The sequence below is a fragment of the Equus quagga genome, chromosome 14 (genome assembly GCF_021613505.1).
Source record: "Equus quagga isolate Etosha38 chromosome 14, UCLA_HA_Equagga_1.0, whole genome shotgun sequence".
Lineage (NCBI taxonomy): Eukaryota > Metazoa > Chordata > Mammalia > Perissodactyla > Equidae > Equus > Equus quagga.
In genome coordinates, this window is record NC_060280.1 from 95,108,584 (window position 1) to 95,127,286 (window position 18,703).

The 18,703-nt window shown below is 62.7% G+C and overlaps 2 protein-coding genes across 2 annotated transcripts in view; both read right to left on the bottom strand.

Annotated features, from left to right (window-relative positions):
* The window catches only part of LOC124251861 (guanine nucleotide-binding protein subunit alpha-15), a 12,377-nt gene extending 7,713 nt beyond the window's left edge, over positions 1–4,664 (bottom strand). Inside the window, exon 1 of the mRNA XM_046684768.1 lies at positions 4,197–4,664. Coding sequence (XP_046540724.1) covers positions 4,197–4,341 — 145 coding nt within the window. The 5' untranslated portion in view covers positions 4,342–4,664. The remainder of the gene's footprint in view (positions 1–4,196) is intronic.
* Positions 4,665–10,592: 5,928 nt separating this feature from the next.
* Positions 10,593–18,703, bottom strand: part of GNA11 (G protein subunit alpha 11) — a 33,168-nt gene continuing 25,057 nt past the window's right edge. Inside the window, exons 4-8 of the mRNA XM_046638325.1 lie at positions 17,738–17,892; positions 17,098–17,226; positions 14,462–14,591; positions 14,232–14,385; positions 10,593–12,874 (exon numbers count right to left, since the gene is read on the bottom strand). Coding sequence (XP_046494281.1) covers positions 12,684–12,874; positions 14,232–14,385; positions 14,462–14,591; positions 17,098–17,226; positions 17,738–17,892 — 759 coding nt within the window. The 3' untranslated portion in view covers positions 10,593–12,683. The remainder of the gene's footprint in view (positions 12,875–14,231; positions 14,386–14,461; positions 14,592–17,097; positions 17,227–17,737; positions 17,893–18,703) is intronic.

Below are 18,703 nucleotides of genomic sequence, written 5' to 3' on the forward strand. Positions count from 1 at the left end.
AAGAAAAAGCCTGACATGCCGAGTGAGATGCCTGATTGGAAAGTGAAACGGAAAAAGGGGCCTCGGGGGAAACACCCGTAAAATCCACAGTCTGGAGTTTCGTCAATGTCAGGTCCCGGGTTCCGGGTTAATTTCTGGGCTGTGACCTATGCCCAGGGGTGACATCGGACGTGCCCTTGAGCGGAAGCTGGTCACAGGACCCAGGGAGTCTCAGCAGCTTTGCCACTTTTCTGTGCATCTAAAATTACTCCAAAATAAAAAGTTTCCTTAAAAAAAACAACCCGGGGCTGGCCCAGCGGTACAGCGGTTAAGTGTGCACGTTCCGCTTTGGCGGCCTGGGGTTCGCCAGTTCGGATCCCGGGTGTGGACATGGCACTGCTTGGCACGCCATGCTGTGGTAGGCGTCCCACATAGAAAGTAGAGGAAGATGGGCACGGATGTTAGCTCAGGGCCAGTCTTCCTCAGCAAAAAGAGGAGGATTGGCAGCAGTTAGCTCAGGGCTAATCTTCCTCAAAAGAAAAAAAAAAACCCACGCCCCAGGTCCGCCATGTGAAGCTCGCCAGCGTGGGGCTGTACGTGTCGCAGATTCTGGAATCTCTGGGATGTTAGACAGGGACACGTCAAGCGCACTAACTGTTCCCGCAGGGGAGCATCTGAACGACACGGTCAGCGAGACGAGCCCGCAGCCCTCCTGCCCACGGACGAAGCCGGTGGACCGGCCGGTCTTCGGATCCACGGCCATTTGGGGCCGGCAGAGGCAGCTGCGAGCCCCGGGGCCCTTGACTGCGCGCTCCCAAGGCCCTGGGTGCTGTACGGGGCCAGTTTGCCAGGGGTCGTGGTGAGAGAGGGACGACTCTAAGCCCCCCTTTTCATGTGAGGAAACTGAGTCCCAGATCAGCTAAGGGGACTGATTCCTAGGGTCGTGGAGCTGGTGAGTGGCCGAGCGGGGACTCCACCCCAATCCTGGCTGAGTCCAGAGCTCATGGGCTTTATAATTATCATCCCAGGAAGTTCCCCAGGCGCTGCCTCAACAATAACAACCACCCATAATAGTAACCGTCATCATCATCATCCCGGCGAGCATGATGGACTCTCGGCACCTGCCAGGCCCGGGGCCACGGTCCGCTGTGCGTGTCCTGGCTCAATCCTCACGCAGATTCCCGCTGTTTTCCCATCCGTGCGGGGGGCTCAGAGAGGTGATGTGACTTTCCCAGGGTCACACAGCCAGCGGGGAATCAGAGGCGCCAACTCGAGCCCTTACGGGTCCTGCCACAAAACGGGACGCGGCCCGTCGACTGGCCCGGGCATCCTCTCAATCTGAGCCACTCGCGGTTTCTCCGGACACGTGGCCGCCAGGAGGCTCAGGGGCTGTGGGTGACGCCCTGGGTCTCCCCAAAAAGGTAGAGAACAGAGGTCCCCGGAAGGACCAGGTCCCCGCGTGGACACGCACTGATTTTTTTCTCTTCTCTTTGGTTTCATTAAAGAAAAAAAATTCCTGTCCGCCGCCTGCACCGCGGACGTCGTGACTCACGGACGGGTCAGAGCCTGAAGTCTGGAGACCCAGGCCGGGCGGGGCCCCGTCTGCGGCCCGAGCCTGTCCTCGGGCCCCGGGGACTCGGGAGCCCGTCCAGCACCCGCTCCGGGTCTGCGAGGGGCGGGCGGGGGGCTGCAGGGTGGCTGTGTCCACCTGGCTGCCACCGCCACGCAGCCCCGACGGGAAGTGGCAGCTTCCTCCGGGGGCGGGAGGAGGAAGTGGGAGCCGGCAGACATGGGGAGCAGCGGGCCCAGCCCCGGGCATCCCGAAAGGCCCCCTCCGCGGGGGCCGGCACCCCCACCCACCCTGCCCGCCCCAGAAACAGGGTGCCAGGGCCATGGGGAGCCAGGCCTGGGCAGCCGGGGGGCAGGCAGCTCAGTTTCCACATCCCACTGGGCCTCAGACCACTCCTGCCACCTCCCTGGGCCTCAGTTTCCCCATCTGTCATGGGGGTTCTGTGGCTCTTCTCTCCCGCCGCACATTCTCAAGGCGGTCAGGTGAACGCACGGGCTTTGGAACCGGAATCCTAGGTTCAGATCCTGGCTGTGCTGCCTCGGGCAAGTCGCTTCACCTCTCTGGGCCTCAGTTTCTCCATCCGGGGATGCGAGAAGTACTTGCCTCCAGCGCCATGGACAGAGTCGGCCCCATTCATTGCCTCCTTCTGACTCCCCCCCTCCCCGAGGGGGTCAGCACTGTCTGTCACGGACAGACCCCCGACCCTCGGCCGCTTCCTCAAAAAGAGGAAAAAATAACTTTTGGATTCAATTCCTGTTTTCAAGAAGGGAGCGGGGTGCAGAGGCGGCCTTGGGGCTGGGGTGGGGGTGGTATAAACCACAGTCGCCAGGGCTGTCCAAGTGCCAACGTGGGCGCTGGGGGACATGGGCAGCCCCCCTCCCGTCTTTGTCCCCCTACCCCCGCACCAGCAGAAGGGGCTTCCTGATTTGGGGCTGGCTGTGCGGTGGTCAGAGTGGAGCCGGGCAAGGGACCGTCCCAGCTCTGGGAAGATGCGGCACAGCTCTGGGGAAAATGGCCCCAAAACAGGACGGAAAGTCACAAAGGTAGGAGAAGGATGGGGCTGCCTTTGTAGCTGGGGGAAATCAGGGAAGGCTTCTCGGAGGAGGGGACACTTGAGCTGCCACCTGCCTCGAGTGGGAGCGCCCACCACGCTCTTAACGGGGAGAATGGCAAGTGCAAAGGCCCCGAGGCACAGACAAGTGAACCCGACATGTGCGCGGAGAGATCCCTAACGTGGATAAACCCCTGGCCTGACGGATCAGAGAGCTCGAGACACAGCATGAGAAAGGGGCCATCACTACGGGTCCTACAGACGAGGGAACGTCATAAGCAACTTCACACTCGTCCACTCGACTTTGAAGAAACTGACAAATTCTTTAAAAGACCCCAATAGCCGAAGCTCGCTCAAGAAGAAATAGGTAGCCTCAATCGCCCTATTTATTAAAAATTAATAAATATCAGAGACCACATATATTATTAATATAATAATAGCCCAGCTATTAAAGAAATTAAGTTCTTAATTAAAACCTCCGGGCTCCGATGGCTTCATTGATGATTTTCCCAAACATTTAAGGGAAACAAGACCCATGCGGTGGGTGGAGGGGCCGGGGGGCTGCAGCTGAAGGACTATGGCGGGGCGGTGAGCTGGGGCCCGAGAGTCTGAATTTCACGCCGCCCCGGCTCTCCTCCAAGGATGGGGAGGAAATTCCTCTGCCTGATTCCAGACCCGAATCAGAGGGGCCCCGTGCAGATGCCGCTCCTGGGGGGTCCCAGAGTCCCCTCTCTGCTCTCTCTCCACTCCATGCGGCTGCCTGGCCCACCGGGCAAGGGAACAGAGAGGGTGACCGAGCCGATGACCAGCCTATTTGCCCCGGGCAGGCAGAGGTGACTTGGGGACACCAGGGCCCTTCCCCAGCCCCCCCACCCAGGGCTCAGGGGGGTCCCTCCTGGGCCGCAGTCCCCAGGGTTAGGCTGGTGGGCGGAGCCACACGCATGGCCAGGAGGTTGGGGGAGCGGACCCCCGCGGGCGACAAGACTCGAGGTTCTGAGGTCGCATCTCAGAACCTTACAATGGCTGCCCCCCCACCGAGTCCCTCTGGCTCCCTCGCCCGGGGCGACTCTCGCTGCCGGAAGTCACCCTGCTTGTTAGTTGACGGGCTTCACGCCTGTCCCCGGCCCGGAAGACGATGTCCCCACGAGTTCCCTGACGCGGCGGGAATGAATGAATAAACCCACGCTCTGCCCCGAGGACCTGGGCTGAGCGACCTCCAGAGCCACCCGGGGGGGCCCTCCGCCTTCCCGGGCCGGCCGCGTAGGGAGGGAAAGCCGGGCTCGCGGCCCCGCGTCCTCGCTCCCTTCCCGTGACGCAGCAGCCGGTAGGGCGGGCTGGGCCTGCTGGGCAGGAGCGGGTCCCCGTCGGGCCGCCCCGCCGAGCCACCTCCGTTCTTGTGGATGGGCCCAGCGCCCACACCTTTGGACGAGCAACTGGGCCACTCTGGCCCTCGGTCTCCTCATCTGGAAAATGGATTTCCAGGCTCTCCCGGCCCCCGAGGGATTTGAGGGTCCCCTCCTTGGGCCCTCCTCCGAGTCCTTGTCTTCGTGTCACCCCCCTTGCCCGCTGCCCGCCCCCGCCGGGCCCTGGGCTCACCCAGCAGCAGCAGCTTCAGCTCCCCGCGGTCCCGCTTCTTCTGTTCCAAGAGGATCCGGTTGATCTCCTGGTCGATCCGGGCCGCCGTCTTCTCCTCCTCCGTCAGGCACCAGGGGCAGCAGCGCCAGGTCAGCGAGCGGGCCATGGTCGGGGCTCAGAGGGCGCCAGGGGGCATGGCCCCGGCCCCCCTGGGGAGGGCGCCCCCACCCGGCCGGCTCCGGGGACCCCCTCAGGGACCCCCGATTTCTCAGCCTCGGGCACCAGGAGGGCCCAGCTCGGCGAGGCCTGAGTGCCGGGCCCAGGGCGGGGCGGGCAGAGGCGGCGGCGGAGAGAGGGGGTGAGACTCAGGGCTCCCCACCCATCCTCAGACCTGCCCGGGCCTGGCCAGACAGGCTGTGGGTGGCACGAGATGAGGTGGGCACCCAGGGAGGGCGGGGTGGCCCCAAGGAACGCCTGCCTGCCAGCACGCAGTCGGGGCACCGGCAGCAACCTGCTGGGCCCTCCTTCCTCATTCTGGTGAAGGGCCTCTGACACCGCCCCCTGCTGTGCCCAGGCCCACCCCCTCCTCTGAGCCAATGAGGAGCTGTCCTCCCAATACCAACCATGATCCTTTCTCAAAAAACAGCCGAATCCAGGGGGCACCTGCTGCGTGCCGTGCTCTTGTATGGATTCATTTCCTGCGCACATCGCCCCGAGTTAATGTTATCATCCTGATGTGCAGACAGGGAAAATGAGGCACACAGCCATGAAGACATTTGCCGGGGGCCGCAGGATTGGGAGGAGACGGGGCGGGGAGTCATCTCTCCCCCGTGGGGGCCCAGGGTCTAAACGCTGACCAGGCAGCTGTGGGGAGGGGCTGTGCATTCTTTGCGCAATTATTGAGTGCCTACTGTGTACCAGGCATTCTGGACATTTTTAAAAACATTTGAGCCTGTTGGATGGTGGTTCAGTCTAAGCAAAAACTAAAGCAGAGAAGGGGGCCGGGCATGTGGGGGGGCTGAGGTTGGGGCTATAAATGGGTCACGGAGGTCATGCTGACAAGATGACATTTGGGCCCAGGGGGAGGAGTCAGACAGCAGCCTGGCCCAGGACCTTCCCAACGAGGCCGCCAGGCCCCCTGCCTGGACCCCCGTTGTCCTCAGGACCCCAGAAGTAGGACGAGGACCGTGGGGTGCACATATGGCTGCCTCCTAGACACTCCCAGTCAAAGGGGAGGTCACAGACTGTCTCCAACCCAGCAGCTTTTTGCCGTGTTTGGGTGCAGAACCCCATCTGAGAGGTTCTAGAATGCTCTAGAAAGTTCCGGATCAAACCCCCTGTGCAGATACACACGATTCGGAGAGCCTCTGGATCCCTCCCAGATGGTCTCAGCGAGGCTCAGAGAGGTGGAGTGACGCGCCTGGGGTCACACAGCAGCCACCGTCACCCCTCCCCCACGCCCCCCTCGGGTCGCAGTGTGCGGTTTTCTTTGCCGTTAATTCACAACGAACGGCAGATGGGAAGTTCGATAGGGCCCCCACCCCGGGCCCTGCCCCCCACCACCGTTGGGTCACTGGTGGGCGCTGCCCCGCCCAGCCAGCCTCCCGCCCTCAACCGGATGGGCGGCCGAGAGGAGGGGCGCTCCCGAGCCGGGGGCCCCGGGCGACTTCCCACTCCGGGCAGGTGAAGAAAAGCAGAAATGCGTCTGGGCCGGCAGAGCTGGGAGGGCTGCTGGGCTGCAGAAAGGAACAGCTGGGGTGGCCGGCTGAGTCACAGCCCGGCGTGCCGGGAACACGAGGGCTGTCCCCACCCCGGGCATCTCCCTGCTGTCTGTCTCCGGGTGGGGGACCCCAGGCCCTTGGCACGTCACAACAGGACCGGTGTCAGGCCTGGTCTGACTCCCTCCATGGCTCCCACTGACCTCAGAGTAACCACCCCGCTTCTCGATCCCCCTCCTCCAGGGGCCCGGCCCCTGCGAATTCCTCCAGCTTCAAAACAAACGTCCCTTTTCAGTTCCCCAAAGGGGCCAGCTGCTTCCTTTCCATGTGCCGGTGCCGTTCGGGACATTTGTCACGTTCTAGTCCATTTGGGAAGTCGGGCGAGCCAGCGTGCGTCTTTGAAAACACACACACATACAGAAAACGCATAAAATGTGAATATACAACCTGATCGGCTCCTGTGAGGCCAACACCCCTGTGAGGCCCATCAGGCCGACCCCCCGGGGCCCCCAGGAGTTCTGTGCAATGGGGACCTCCTCCTTTCCCCCCGTCACCGTGGTCTGCATCGCTCTGCCGTGCACCGTGTGTCTCTGTTTGGGAAGAACTCTTCAGTAACAAGATTTATTTCGTTTTTCATTCTTAAAATTCACGGGGCGTTGTATTTGCTTTCTCTGGTCCCCGAGGCAGCCGTACCATTTCGCATCCCTGCCAGCAACGTATGAGAGTTCCAGTTGCCCTGCATCCTCGCCAGCACTTGGTATTGTCCGTATTTTTTGCTTTAGCCATTTTCAGATACACACGATGGTGTCTCACTGGGAATTTCACCTGCATCTCCGTGATCAGTGATGACGTTGAGTATCTTCTCACGTGTCACCCGTGTATCTACCTTGACGAGACGCCTGTTCAAATGTTTCCTTTACTAGATTGTTTTCTTGTTATCGCGTCTTGAGAATTATTTATATATTCTGGACACGAGTCCTTTCTTGGGGAGGTGATTTTCAAACATTTCCCCCCAGTCTGTGGTTTGGCTTGTCACCCTCTTCCCTGTGTCCTTTGTGGAGCAAAAGCTTGTAATTTGGGTGAGGTTCAATTTATCCATTTTTTTCCTATATGGATGGTGCTTTTTGGTGTCGTAGCTAAGAACGATTTGCCAAACCCGAAGCCACAAAGATGTTCTCTCATGTTTTCTTCGAGGAGTTATAGTGATTTACATTTGACGTTTAGATCTGTGATCCATTCTGAGTTCATTTTGTCTAGATTGAGGTTCCTTTTTTTTAAATTATTTTTTTGCATATGGATATCCTTTTGTCCCAGCGCCATTTGTTGAAAAGATGGTCCTTCCACGTCGAATTGCCTTTCTACGTTGGCCAAAAGTCATTTCACTGTATTTGTGCGAGTCTATTCGGGTGACGATGTCTCTTCGATCCCCTATGTTCTTGCTAATATTCTGTCTCTTACTCTATCGGTTGCTGAGCGAGGAGTGTGGACGTTTTGAAGCGCATTTGTGGAATTGTCCCTTTCTCCTCTGGGTTCTGTCACATTTTGCTCCATCTATTTTGTGCATATTTCGGATTACTGGGTCTTCTTGGTGAATTGATTCTCTTATGAAATTTCCTCCATTTTTACACAAAAGGAAACTTTTGGTGTTTTTTCTTTATAAATTTAGAACAGCATTAGCATCCCTAAAAATCGTGTTTAATTTTTGCCCTTTTTGTACTTTATGGAAATGGAATTGCCCGATGGGAGTCTGGTTTCTATCTGCCACTCAACAATACGTTTGTGTGATAAATCGTATTGGCACGCGTGGTCGCTGTTTATCAATTCTCCTTGCCGAAGACGATTCCCCCAGGCGAACATCCCACCATCTATTCGTCCATTCTTTTTTGTTTCTTATCAGTATTTTCTATTTATTTGTTTTACTTGAGATACAATGGACTTGTAACATCCTTCTAGCTTCAGGTGTACAGCGTAACGATTCGATATTTGTCTATATTGCAAAACGCTCAGCACCATAAGTGTCTAGTCAGCATCCATCACCACATATAGTTACAATTTCTTTTTTTTCTTGTGATGAGAACTTTTAAGATCAGCTCTCTTGGCAACTTTCAAGTGGACGACACGGCCTTGTTAAGTATTGTCAACCGCAGGCACCGTGCTGTGCTGTTCCTCGCTCCTCCGGTCACCGGCATTTGGTTCAATTTCAGTTCGGGGCCACCATGAACAGGGCGGTTCCGGCCACTTGGCGCGTCCCCTTTGGTGACTCAAGGTACGACTTTCTGAGGATAAACACCCAGCTGCGGAACTGCTGGGTTATCAGCCACTTCCCAGATATCAATGATCTTTTGCCAAAGGGCACCCACCAACCGACCCCCCCCCCCCCACGAGCCCCGGTGGGTTTTTATGGGGCTCAATTTCTTCCACCCCAAACAGCCTCCGTTATTCAGAATCCACACCCCCCTCGCTGCCTCTTTGGTATTAAAAACGGCCTTTCCGTCTAATGAGGAATAGGGTGTTCACACAGTTTCAAAGTACTTCCCGCTCCTCAGTGGCTGGGAGTGTTGGCCGCTGAGTGGACAGCCTGTCCCTCCCTGGACGCTGCCCTGGGCCACACCCAAGGTCACGCCCCCCCCCCCCCCAGGGTGGGGGAAGACTGGGACACAAAGGTCCACCCCCCTCCCTTTTACTGACTGAGGAATCACTGATTTGGATCAGACAAAAAATTCTCCATCGAGCCACTGCCCTTCTGGGTGTGCATCCGAGAGAAAGGACAGTAGGCGCTCGGACAGGCCCGCACCGCGGAGGAGCCACAGGAGCGACGGGGACACCCGATGATGAGCGGACCTCCGGCGGGTGGGGGGCGGGCGACACCTGCCGGACGCGGGGGGCAAGACGTCCAGGTGCGCCGGCTGCGGTGGCGGCGGCTCCCTCCCATCCACCGCCCTCCTCCGCCTCCGCCTGGGCCCCCAGCATCGCCTCCGGACCAGCGCCGGGCCCTCCTCCCTGGTCCCCGGCTCCCGCCCTCACCCCCAGCCTGTCCTCCCCGCGGCCGCCACCAGAGGGCGCCCGGAGCCCCTGAGTCGGGCCCGCCTCCTCCGCCCGCAGCCCTCCAGGCTCCCCCTCCCTCCGGGAGAAGCCAAGTCCTCCCCGCGACCCCCTAGGCCCCCCGCACGACCTGCCCGGTCCCCTCCCCGCCCTCCCTCCTCCCTCTGTCCCCCTCCTCCCTCTGCTCCAGTCACACGGGTCTCCTCGCTGTTCCTCCCACACTCCAGGCCTGGGCCTGCCCCAGGGCCTTTGCACTGGCTGTGCCCTCTCCCTGGAAAGCTGTTCCCTGAGGTCACAGCACGGCCCCTTCTCTTCCAGTCTTCCTACTCACATGCCACCTCCTCAGAAAAGCCTTTCCTGAACAGCCCGTCTCAAGTGGCCTCTACTGCTCCCCGTCGCCCTTCCCTGCTGTTTCTCTTCATAGATTAAGTCGTGACGCTAAGTGCTATCTCCGCGGCTGTGTCCGCAGCAGCTAGGAGGGTGCCTGGCACACAGGGGGCCTTCAAGGCCTATCAGCTGACCGACGAGTACATCAAACAGGAGGCGGATGTGGAAAAGTTGGGACCTTGCGCACGGCTGGCGGGAATGTGCAGTGGGGCAGCCGCGGTGGAAAACAGGATGATGGCTCCTCAAAACAAATTAAACATCAAATCCCCGTGTGAGCCCGCAATCCCACTGCTAGGTGTGTCCGCCCCAAGAAATCGAAGGCAGGGGCTTGAAGGGCTATTTGCCCAGCCACGCGCAGAGCAGCTGGATTCACAGCCGCCAAAAGCTGGAAGCACCCGAGTGTCCCTGGACGGGTGATGAACACTCACAGTGTGGTCCTTCCACACCCTGGAATATTACGCAGCCATGAAAAGGGAGGAGATCCTGACACCTGCTCCAGCGTGGAGGGACCTGGAGGACGTGATGCTCAGTGACGTGAGCCAGACACAGAAGGACACACACTGTGTGGTCCACTCACAGGAGGTCCCCAGAGGAGCCACAGCCACAGAGACAGAAAGTGGATGGGGGGCCAGGGGCTGGGGGAGGGGTAGGAGTCAGCGTTTCATGGGGACAGAGCTTCAGTTTGGGGAGATGGAAAGTTCTGGAGACAGATGGGGGGGATGGTGGCACAACCGTGTGAATGTGCTTCATGCTGCCAAGCTGTGTGCTGAAAAATGGCGAAGATGGTAAACTTTATGTCTATTTTACCACAATTAGAAAAAAGTCGTTTAAGGAACACACGACTGAAGGAAGACGGCAGAGACCCCCTGGCTCACCCTCTTCAGTTTCTAGCCATGAAGGCGGGGGAGGGTGTGTCTCCCAGGGCATCAGCGACAGGGAGCATGTCCCTCATCTCAGGCCCCTGCCCCGTAACACAGAGGTGCCTCTCGCAGGGCGCTCCAGCCCCGCAGCACACACAGACGGACCTGAAGTCAGGGGCCAGGAGGAGCTCAGAGAGGGGATGCTGCAGGCACGGGCCCCTCACGGTGGGGGGCGCACCCTGGGCAGCCGTGGCCGTGGCTCCTGTGAGCTGATCGCAGCCTGAAGGTGCGGGTTCCCAGCCAACCGCAGGGAGACCAGGGGACATCCGGGGACCTTCAGGGCCCCTCCGCTGCCCCCCACCCACCCCTGTCACCAGCAACAAGGAAATAAGCCAGAAGGGGCCGCAGCGTTTAGGAACAAAATTTATTCCAATTTAAAACAATTCATTTCAGGAGAAAGATATGAAAAGTCGATTTCCATCGGGTGTCCCTGGATTAAGGGGTCAGGGCCCCACACGCTGAGCTGCGCCCGCCGTCCCCCCCGGCCTGGTCGCGGGCGGCCCAGGCCCAGGAAGCTGGCATGGAGCGGATGGCGCCCCGCCCCCAGCACGCACAGTACATGCATTTCAAATGACAAAAGGTTTAAAAACAGCATTTTTATATAATATTCTTTTTTTAAATAGGTTAAGGGTTAAATCGTCTGAAATCAGGACTGTGTAATATACAAGGGCGACTGGAGCACGTCCGCGCGGCGGGGGCGTTGGCACTGGGATGTCTCCCCGGCGGGGACCAGGGCGCCCGGGCGGCGGCTTTCCTTCTGCGGGGAGACAGGACCGGAGGGAGGTCGCTGCTCGGAGAAATCTCGATGGAGGTGAAGTTCACAGGGTGGAGAACGAGAAACCCACCCGCCTCACCCCCCGGGCGAGGGAGGGGCCGAGACCCCGGCCCGGCTGGCGTTGGCACGGAACCGGCCTCGGCGCCCGGGCGTGGGAGGCCCTGCCGTCCGCCCGGCGTTGGCCCTGCGATGCTTGGCACGCTGCCCACCTCGGGGAAGAGTTAATACTTGGGGGCCCCCTCCCCGTCCACGCCACCCCCCGGAGAGCCCATCCTGGTCCCTTCTTGTGATCGGGGCCCTGGAGAGGCGCGAGGACGCGGAGAGGCCGGCCCGCGAGGACCGGAGGGGCCCCGCCAGCAGCACCATCTGCCCCCCACTGCGGGCGCGCCTGGGGGGGCGGCACAGAATGGCACGAGAAGGACCCTTTTGGCAGAGATGCCAAAGAGAAACGGGCTGAGAGGCTGGGGGCCCCCGGCCCGTTCTGACCCCCAGGAACGCCGCAGCCCCCAACTCCTGCCCGCCGCCTGCCCCCAGGGCCACGAGCCCCCTTCCTGCTCGGGCGCAGCACCGGCGGCACGCACGGCCACTCCCGGCGGCGCGGGGCCCAAGGCATCGCCGGCAGTTCCCCTCCCGGTCCGTTTGTGCAAAAAAACAAAACCCACACATACAAAACAAAAACACTGTAGTGCTCGGTCTCCACCAGGTGAAGAGCCACCCCGCGCCCCCAGGAAGCGGCCCCGCGGCTCTGGCTCAGTGCGAGGCCGGGGCGGGGGGCCAGGCTTGGAGACCCCCCGGGCCGAGGCGCCTCCGACGGACGGCCGGGCGATGGAGGCCACGGCCCCGCCTCTTGGGGACAGACCTGAGAATATCCCGACACCGTCCCCGCCCCGCGATCGCTCTTCCCAAATGGGCTGCAAAACGGAACACGACGGAAGCCGCTCCCAAGCGAGGGGCCTCCCCGCGGCTCCCCGGGGTCGGGGCCCCGGCAGTGGGGTGGGGATGGGGCGGCCGCACGGGGTGCGACAGGGCCCGGGGCGTCTCCTCCACGGTGGAGCGTACGCAGGGCGTACTCATCATTTTTTTCCGCAAAAAAAAAAAAAAAAAAAAAAAAAGAAAAATAATGGTCAGGCACTTCCCAGGGTGGGCAGCGGGGGGCGCCAGCCACCCACCCCCCACTTCTTGGAGTCCGGTGGGCAAAACACAGCGTCCGTCACGAGGATGCCAATAACTTAAAAAAAGGGGGGGAAGTCGGAGTCCGTGCGCCCCCCTCCGCGGTGGAGGGGGCAGGAGTCCGGCGCCGGGGCTGCGGCCGCGCCAGGCCTGGGGTTGCCGGGGCTCGGCGCTCGCGGGTCTCATCTCCACTTGTCTCCGTTTTCCTTTTTTGATTCTTTTTCCTTTTTTTTTCTTTTTTTTTTAGAAAAAAGCGAGCCACAAGTCAAGGCCAGAAAAAGGCTGCCTTTGCGGCTGACAAAAGGTGAGAAGCTGCACGAATCGTGTAGAAACAAAGATGTACATCCCCTGATAACTGTGAAATAAAAACCATTTGTTAGAAATATGAAAAAAAACCCGTCTCCTCCGTGGGCAGAGCCGGGGCGGCGGGCGGCCCGGCGCGCGGCCGGAGGGGGGCCTGTCGCCGGCCCTCGGTCTCCCTCCGCGGCCGCCGGGGTCACACCAGGTTGTACTCCTTCAGGTTCAGCTGCAGGATGGTGTCCTTGACGGCGGCGAAGACGAAGCGGATGTTCTCCGTGTCGGTGGCGCACGTGAAGTGCGAGTAGATGATCTTGTCGCTGTCGGGGTTCAGGTCCACGAACATCTTCAAGATGAACTCGCGCGCGGCCTGCGCGTCCCGCTGCGGCCCTGGGGGGGCGGGGCGGTGAGCACAGCTCCCTGCCTGGGGACCCGGATCCGGGCACCGGCCCCCGGCCCCGCGGGGACAGCTTCCCACCCGGCTCCTGGGCCGGCTGCCCGCGGTTTATGCCACGTGCTTCGGGGTCTGAGCCGGGGCCCCGCTGGGCGCAGCTTCCCGCACGTGCGCATGCGTGGGGGTCCGCCCCGGGGTCCACTCAGGCATCCGCCCATCCCCACCCACCCGGCCCTCGGCCCCCAGCCCCGGCCCCCTGGGCCGCTGCTGCTGCCCACGTGGATGCTCCCACCTCCTCCACACTGGAGCTGACCCACCTTCTCGGCCTCGCTTCCCCCCACCGCGCTCACGCCGCACCCCAAACACACCCACAACCAAACAGGGCCGGCGCCGCACCCATGCGCTCGGGTACCCCCGCCAACGCATCTGCACACATACACACCCCTGGGCGCACACACCTCCATGCACACCTGCAGACACGTGCACACGTGCACACGTGCATGGCCGCACCACCCTCCCTCCCGCCCAGCCCACTCGCCCTGGGGTCTCAGCGCATCACCCCCTGCCACCCGCTACGGCTCAGCCCCACGGGGAAGCCACCCGCCACCCAGGAGGCTGCGAAAGCCAAGAGCCACACTCCTGACCCCCTGCCCCCTCAGAGCACCGGCCCCGGTCTACAGGAGCACCCCACCGGAGCCGTCCCCAGGCCCAGCCCTGCCACCCCCATCCCTCCTCCCTGCTCCTCTAAGGGCCTGGGGGTCTGCAGGGAGCTGTTCGCCTCCCGTGAGGAGTGCGGGCCATCCAGGGAGCAGTCAGGACACGGTCCTGGTGTGTTGTTCCTGCCCTCGTTTCCAGCGCCTCGCTCCTCCCCGCAGGGCCACCGAGCCCACGGGGACTCCTGGCTCGGGCCATGGGCGCGTGCGGACAGGCTGCCGAGTGGGGACTGGGAGTGTCCCGGCGTGGCGCTGAGCCCAGAGCCCCCTCGAGGACAGAACCCCCTGGGGACAGGCGGGCCTTTCTGCCCGTCAGAGGCCCGGGAGCAGCACCGAGCTGAGGCGAGAGGCGGCCCAGAGCCCCGGGGAGCTCCCTGGGACACTGACGGTGCTGCTGGCCTCCAGAGGACCCCAGGAAACACCCTCCTCGCTGCCGTCCCTGATTCCCAGATGAGAATGCTGAGGCCCAGAGAGGGCAAGGGATGCGCTGGAGACACCCAGCACTCAGCCCTCCCCAACAGGCCCGGTAGGGTGTGGGGGCTCCAGAACCTTCTCCTGGTTCTGCGGGGGCCCCACAGGGAGCACGGGGCAGAGGGGTGAGGACGCCGTGGCCGCGCGCAGGCCCCCGCCCCAGGCTCACCGTCGAACTCGGGGAAGTAGTCGACGAGGTGGGAGTAGAGAATCTTGTCCTCCAGCAGGTCCTTCTTGTTGAGGAAGAGAATGACGGACGAGTTCTGGAACCAGGGGTAGGTGATGATAGTCCGGAAGAGCGCCTTGCTCTCCTCCATGCGGTTCTGCGGAGGGAAGGCTGCGAGTGACGGCCCCTCCGCCGGGCCCCTGCGGGGACGCCGCCCTGCCCCAGGCCCTCACCTCATTGTCCGACTCCACCAGGACCTGGTCGTACTCGCTGAGTGCCACGAGGAACATGATGGACGTCACGTTCTCGAAGCAATGGATCCACTTCCTCCGCTCGGACCTCTGTCCTCCCACGTCCACCATCCTGCAGGGGCGGAAGCGCCAGGGATCAGTGCTGGGGCTGCCCACGACACGGCCTCCCCCCGACGAGCCATGGCCCCGGAGTGGCCAGCGCTGGCAGGAACGGCAGGGGTGCAGGGCCACCCCTGGGGGCGCGACCGTTCTGAAAGGGCCCCGTCTACAGCACCGGGGGCGCAGTGCAGACCCCAGTGGGACCCGAGAGGGCCCACCCTCCCTCGCTGGGCAACAGGCAGCACCCGAGACCCCACAGCCGTCTCGGGCTCCCCCATGGCAACAGCTAGACAAACGGAGGGACAGGCGCCACAGACGGGCCTCGGCCATCACGAGGGGACAGCTGTGGGGCACAAATGCTCGTCCCCTTCTTGGGCTGCGTGTACGGAACACTGACGACAGGCACAGACACAAGGGGGCCTTGAGTGTCACGGGCAGCTATGGGGGCTCTTCTTTCTACTTGTGAATTTCCTAAGTTTTCCACAACGAGGGGAGATGCTCTATTTTTAAAAGGAAAATGGAGATGGAGAGGACAGGCCCGAACACCAGCCTGAGGAGGTGAGGTCCCCATGGCCACCCGTCTGCAGCTCGAGTGGAAGGCTGGGCTCGGATAGACATGGCGGGGGCGCCCAGGGGAGCACAGGCGGCCTGCACGCCAGCAGAGGCCCATCACCCTGCAGGGCTCTCAGGGAGCGGCCAGCAGGAGTGGGTGGACGGCAGGTGTGCCAGGGTGACTGTGAAGCCCCAGGAGGGTGGTGGCCAGTTGAGGGCCCCGTGCTCGGATGCCAGGCCCAGCCAGCAGCAGCAGCCAGTCTGGGGAACCCAGCGGGGCCGTGAGGTCGGAGGCCACAGCCTCTGGAGCGTGAGCCTCCCCAGGACGGGGCCAGAATGCAGGCCCCAGGGGCAGTCTCCACACCAGGTCCTGTTTGGGACCAGGCTCATGTCCTCACGCATCGGGGCGACCACGCCATCAGTCAGTGCCGGCCGGGCTCGCACTGGGGCCGGGCCACGAGCTCGGTGCCGGCGACCCCAGCCTGCCTTCTGTGAACACACGACCGGAGGAAGGGGTGGCCGGAGGAGGGGCAATGCCGGCAGAGTGGAGGCCATGTGTGGCTCGGGCACCCAGTGGGCGCGTTCAGTGGGGTTGCGGGGTATAGGGAAAGGCCTCCGGGAGGAGGTGACACCACTGCCTGAGCTCCAGGAGGGAGCAGGGACGGGCACTGGGGCAGAGGCAGGGGGAGACCGTGTGAGGGACCCCAGGACACCAGGGCGCAGGCAGCCCCCACATGAAGCAGGGACCCAGCACGTCTCGGGCGAGGACACAAACCCTCGAAACAACCCCAAGACACTCCCCAGACCCCGGCGGGGTGGGCGCTTCAAGGCTCCAGGGCAGCAGACCGCGGCCAGCGGCACAGCTGCCCGCCTCCGTGGGAGGAGCCCCTGCCCGGGGAGGCGCCGTGACAAGTGCAGCGAGGGAGGCGTCACGGCCGGGAGACAGGCCCACCAGAGCCTGCGCCTCAGTGCACGGGGCCAAACGGTGTCCCCCAGATTCAGTGCCCCCGGAACAGGGAACGGCCAACATGGAAGCAGGGCAGGGCGGATGTAACTGGCTGGGTTGAGCCCTGCTGGAGAGGGGGCCCTGGTCCAAGGACCGGGGTCTTTACGAGAATAGGGGACACGTGGACGCAGACACACAGGGAGGCCATGTGATGATGGAGGCAGAGATCGGGGTGACGCGTCCACAAGCCAAGGGACACAAGGACTGCCAGGGACCCCAGAAGCCGGGAGACATGGGACAGACGCCCCCTCACAGTCTAGAAGGACCAGCCCTGCGACCCCCGATCTCAGACTCCGGCCTCCAGGACTGGGAGAGCACAAATGTCTGCGGGTGGAAACTGCCCGTCTGTGGTCATCTGTCGTGGCCGCCCCAGGAGACCACACTTGGCCTTGCCGCTAGCAGCTCTGGACAAGCTGCAGCCTCGCTGAGTGGCAGGGTGCGTGTCCTCGGGGACGGCACCGAGTCCACTCCGGCCGCACAACCTGCCAGGACTGGACCCTGAGGGAGAGCTTGTCCCTTTTACAACATGTTGAGAGGCACAGCGGCCTGGAAGCCCCGTCACCTGGCTCTGCATGGGTCCCTGGGGGCCTTCAGGTTCCCTCCGCCACGCCCTGCTCTGGCTGGGACTCTGGGCCACCCCCCATCCGCACACGCACCGGCACCCTCCCTGCTGCGGCCCCATTGCAGAGGCCCCGCCCAAGCCTCCAGGCCCCTCCGGCCAGCCCCCGACCCCTCGAGGTCACGGCCACCCAGGCAGGGCTTCCGCTGACACTCGGTGACAGTCACTGTTTACAAGTCTTCTCTCCTCCTGGACCAGAAGCTCCCTGACAGCAAAGCCCGGGGGCCAAGGAGCCTTCCGCTGCCCCACGACAGGGCCTCGGGGTCTGGGGGACCAACGGCCTCGCCAGCTCGCAGAGGCCCAGGCCGCCAGCCGCCCCCCGAGGAAGCCACGCGCAGATACCTGAAGATGATGTTCTCCAGGTCAAAAGGGTACTCGATGATGCCCGTGGTGGGCACGCGCACCCGCAGCACGTCCTGCTGGGTGGGCAGGTAGCCCAGAGTGGCGATGCGGTCCACGTCCGTCAGGTAGCTGCAACACAGTGGGAGGGGCGTGCTCAGGCCAGCTGCCCGGGCACATCCCGGCCACCGCCAGTCCAAGGGGCCCGGCACCGTGCTCGCTGGCGGGGTCTGAGTCGGCCCAACACCCCCGGACAAGACAGGACGCTGGGGTCGCTGTGGGGCCCTGCCCACCCCCGACTGGGGAGGAAGGACCCGGTCAGCGGCTGGGTCTCTGGGGACACAAAGGACGCGAAGCAGGGAAGGCTGGGACGTCAGAGGCCGGTCTGAGGGACCCCAAGCAGGCGCTGCAGGGCCAGGGCCAGGGCTGGGGCTTCCAGGGATGGCCCCTCGGCTGGAACTGCTGCAGATTCACAGAAAGGCTGCAGACACCAGAGAAGATTCCAGCACATGGCCCGCGCCCCCAGCGTGGTGTCTCCGTTCCTCTAGCACACGTGCCACGCCTGCGCCCACGTTCTCTCTCAGTCCCCCACCCCGGGTCCCTGGATGTCCCTTGCGCCCGCTCCCGCCGGGCCCCTACTCACTACTTGGCCGAGTCGGAGAGCTGGTACTCGCGCCTGCGGTCGTAGCACTCCTGGATGCCGGGGTCAGCCCACAGCGTCTTGATGGCGCTGACGTACCGGTGCTCGAAGGTTGTCACCTTCTCCACGTCCACTTCCCGGATCAGGAGCGCGTTGGCCTGCGAGGTGGGAGGGCAGAGGCTCACCGGGGGCCCAGCCACACGGAGGCCCCGGGACACGGCCGCGCACCCAGCCCCCGGCGGCCGGAGTCGGGCCCATCGGCTCCAGCTTCCCGGGAACACGTGTCAGAAAGAAGCAAGGGCGCCAGCAGCCACTGTCCCTCAGGGCGAGGAGCCAGGCAGCTCCTGGGAGCGGCCCACCCGGCCCCCGCGTCCCCAGGGTGGGGGGCTGCCCTGGCGGCTCTGGCAGGTGGGAGCAGGCGGGGCTGGGAACGAGCACACAGACACCTGAGTGAGCTCTCTCTCTCTACAAAGCCACCAGGCGAAGACCCCGGGAGGAGATCCCAGCCTCCCAACAGGACAGGGAGCCAACAGCACCGCCAGCAGCTCCCGTCACAGTGAGGACACCGAGTCACAGGGAGCTGCTGTGACAAACGAGGCTTGCTCCTTTGGTCTCTGCCCCCGTTTCCTGGCACACAGCTCCTTGAACCCTTGTCATCTCTGAAGCGACAGTGTCGTTTGTGTGGGAATGAGATGACTGGGGGCTGGGGGCCAGGGGACCAACCATGGGCGGGGAGGGGCTGAAGCGGGACTCAACGGCCAGTGGCCCACGGCTTAATCAGCCCTGGAGAGGCAGACAGCCCCGGAAAGCCGACTAACCGCGGCTTCATGCAGATCGGGGACGAGCGACCTGGCTCTGTGGAGGGCCAGAGAGGCCACACTCTCAGCCACTGCAGCAAAAGCCACCAAGGACAATATGCAAATGGCAGGGTGCAGCCGCGCATCACTAACGCCAGAGTTAGGAAAGCGG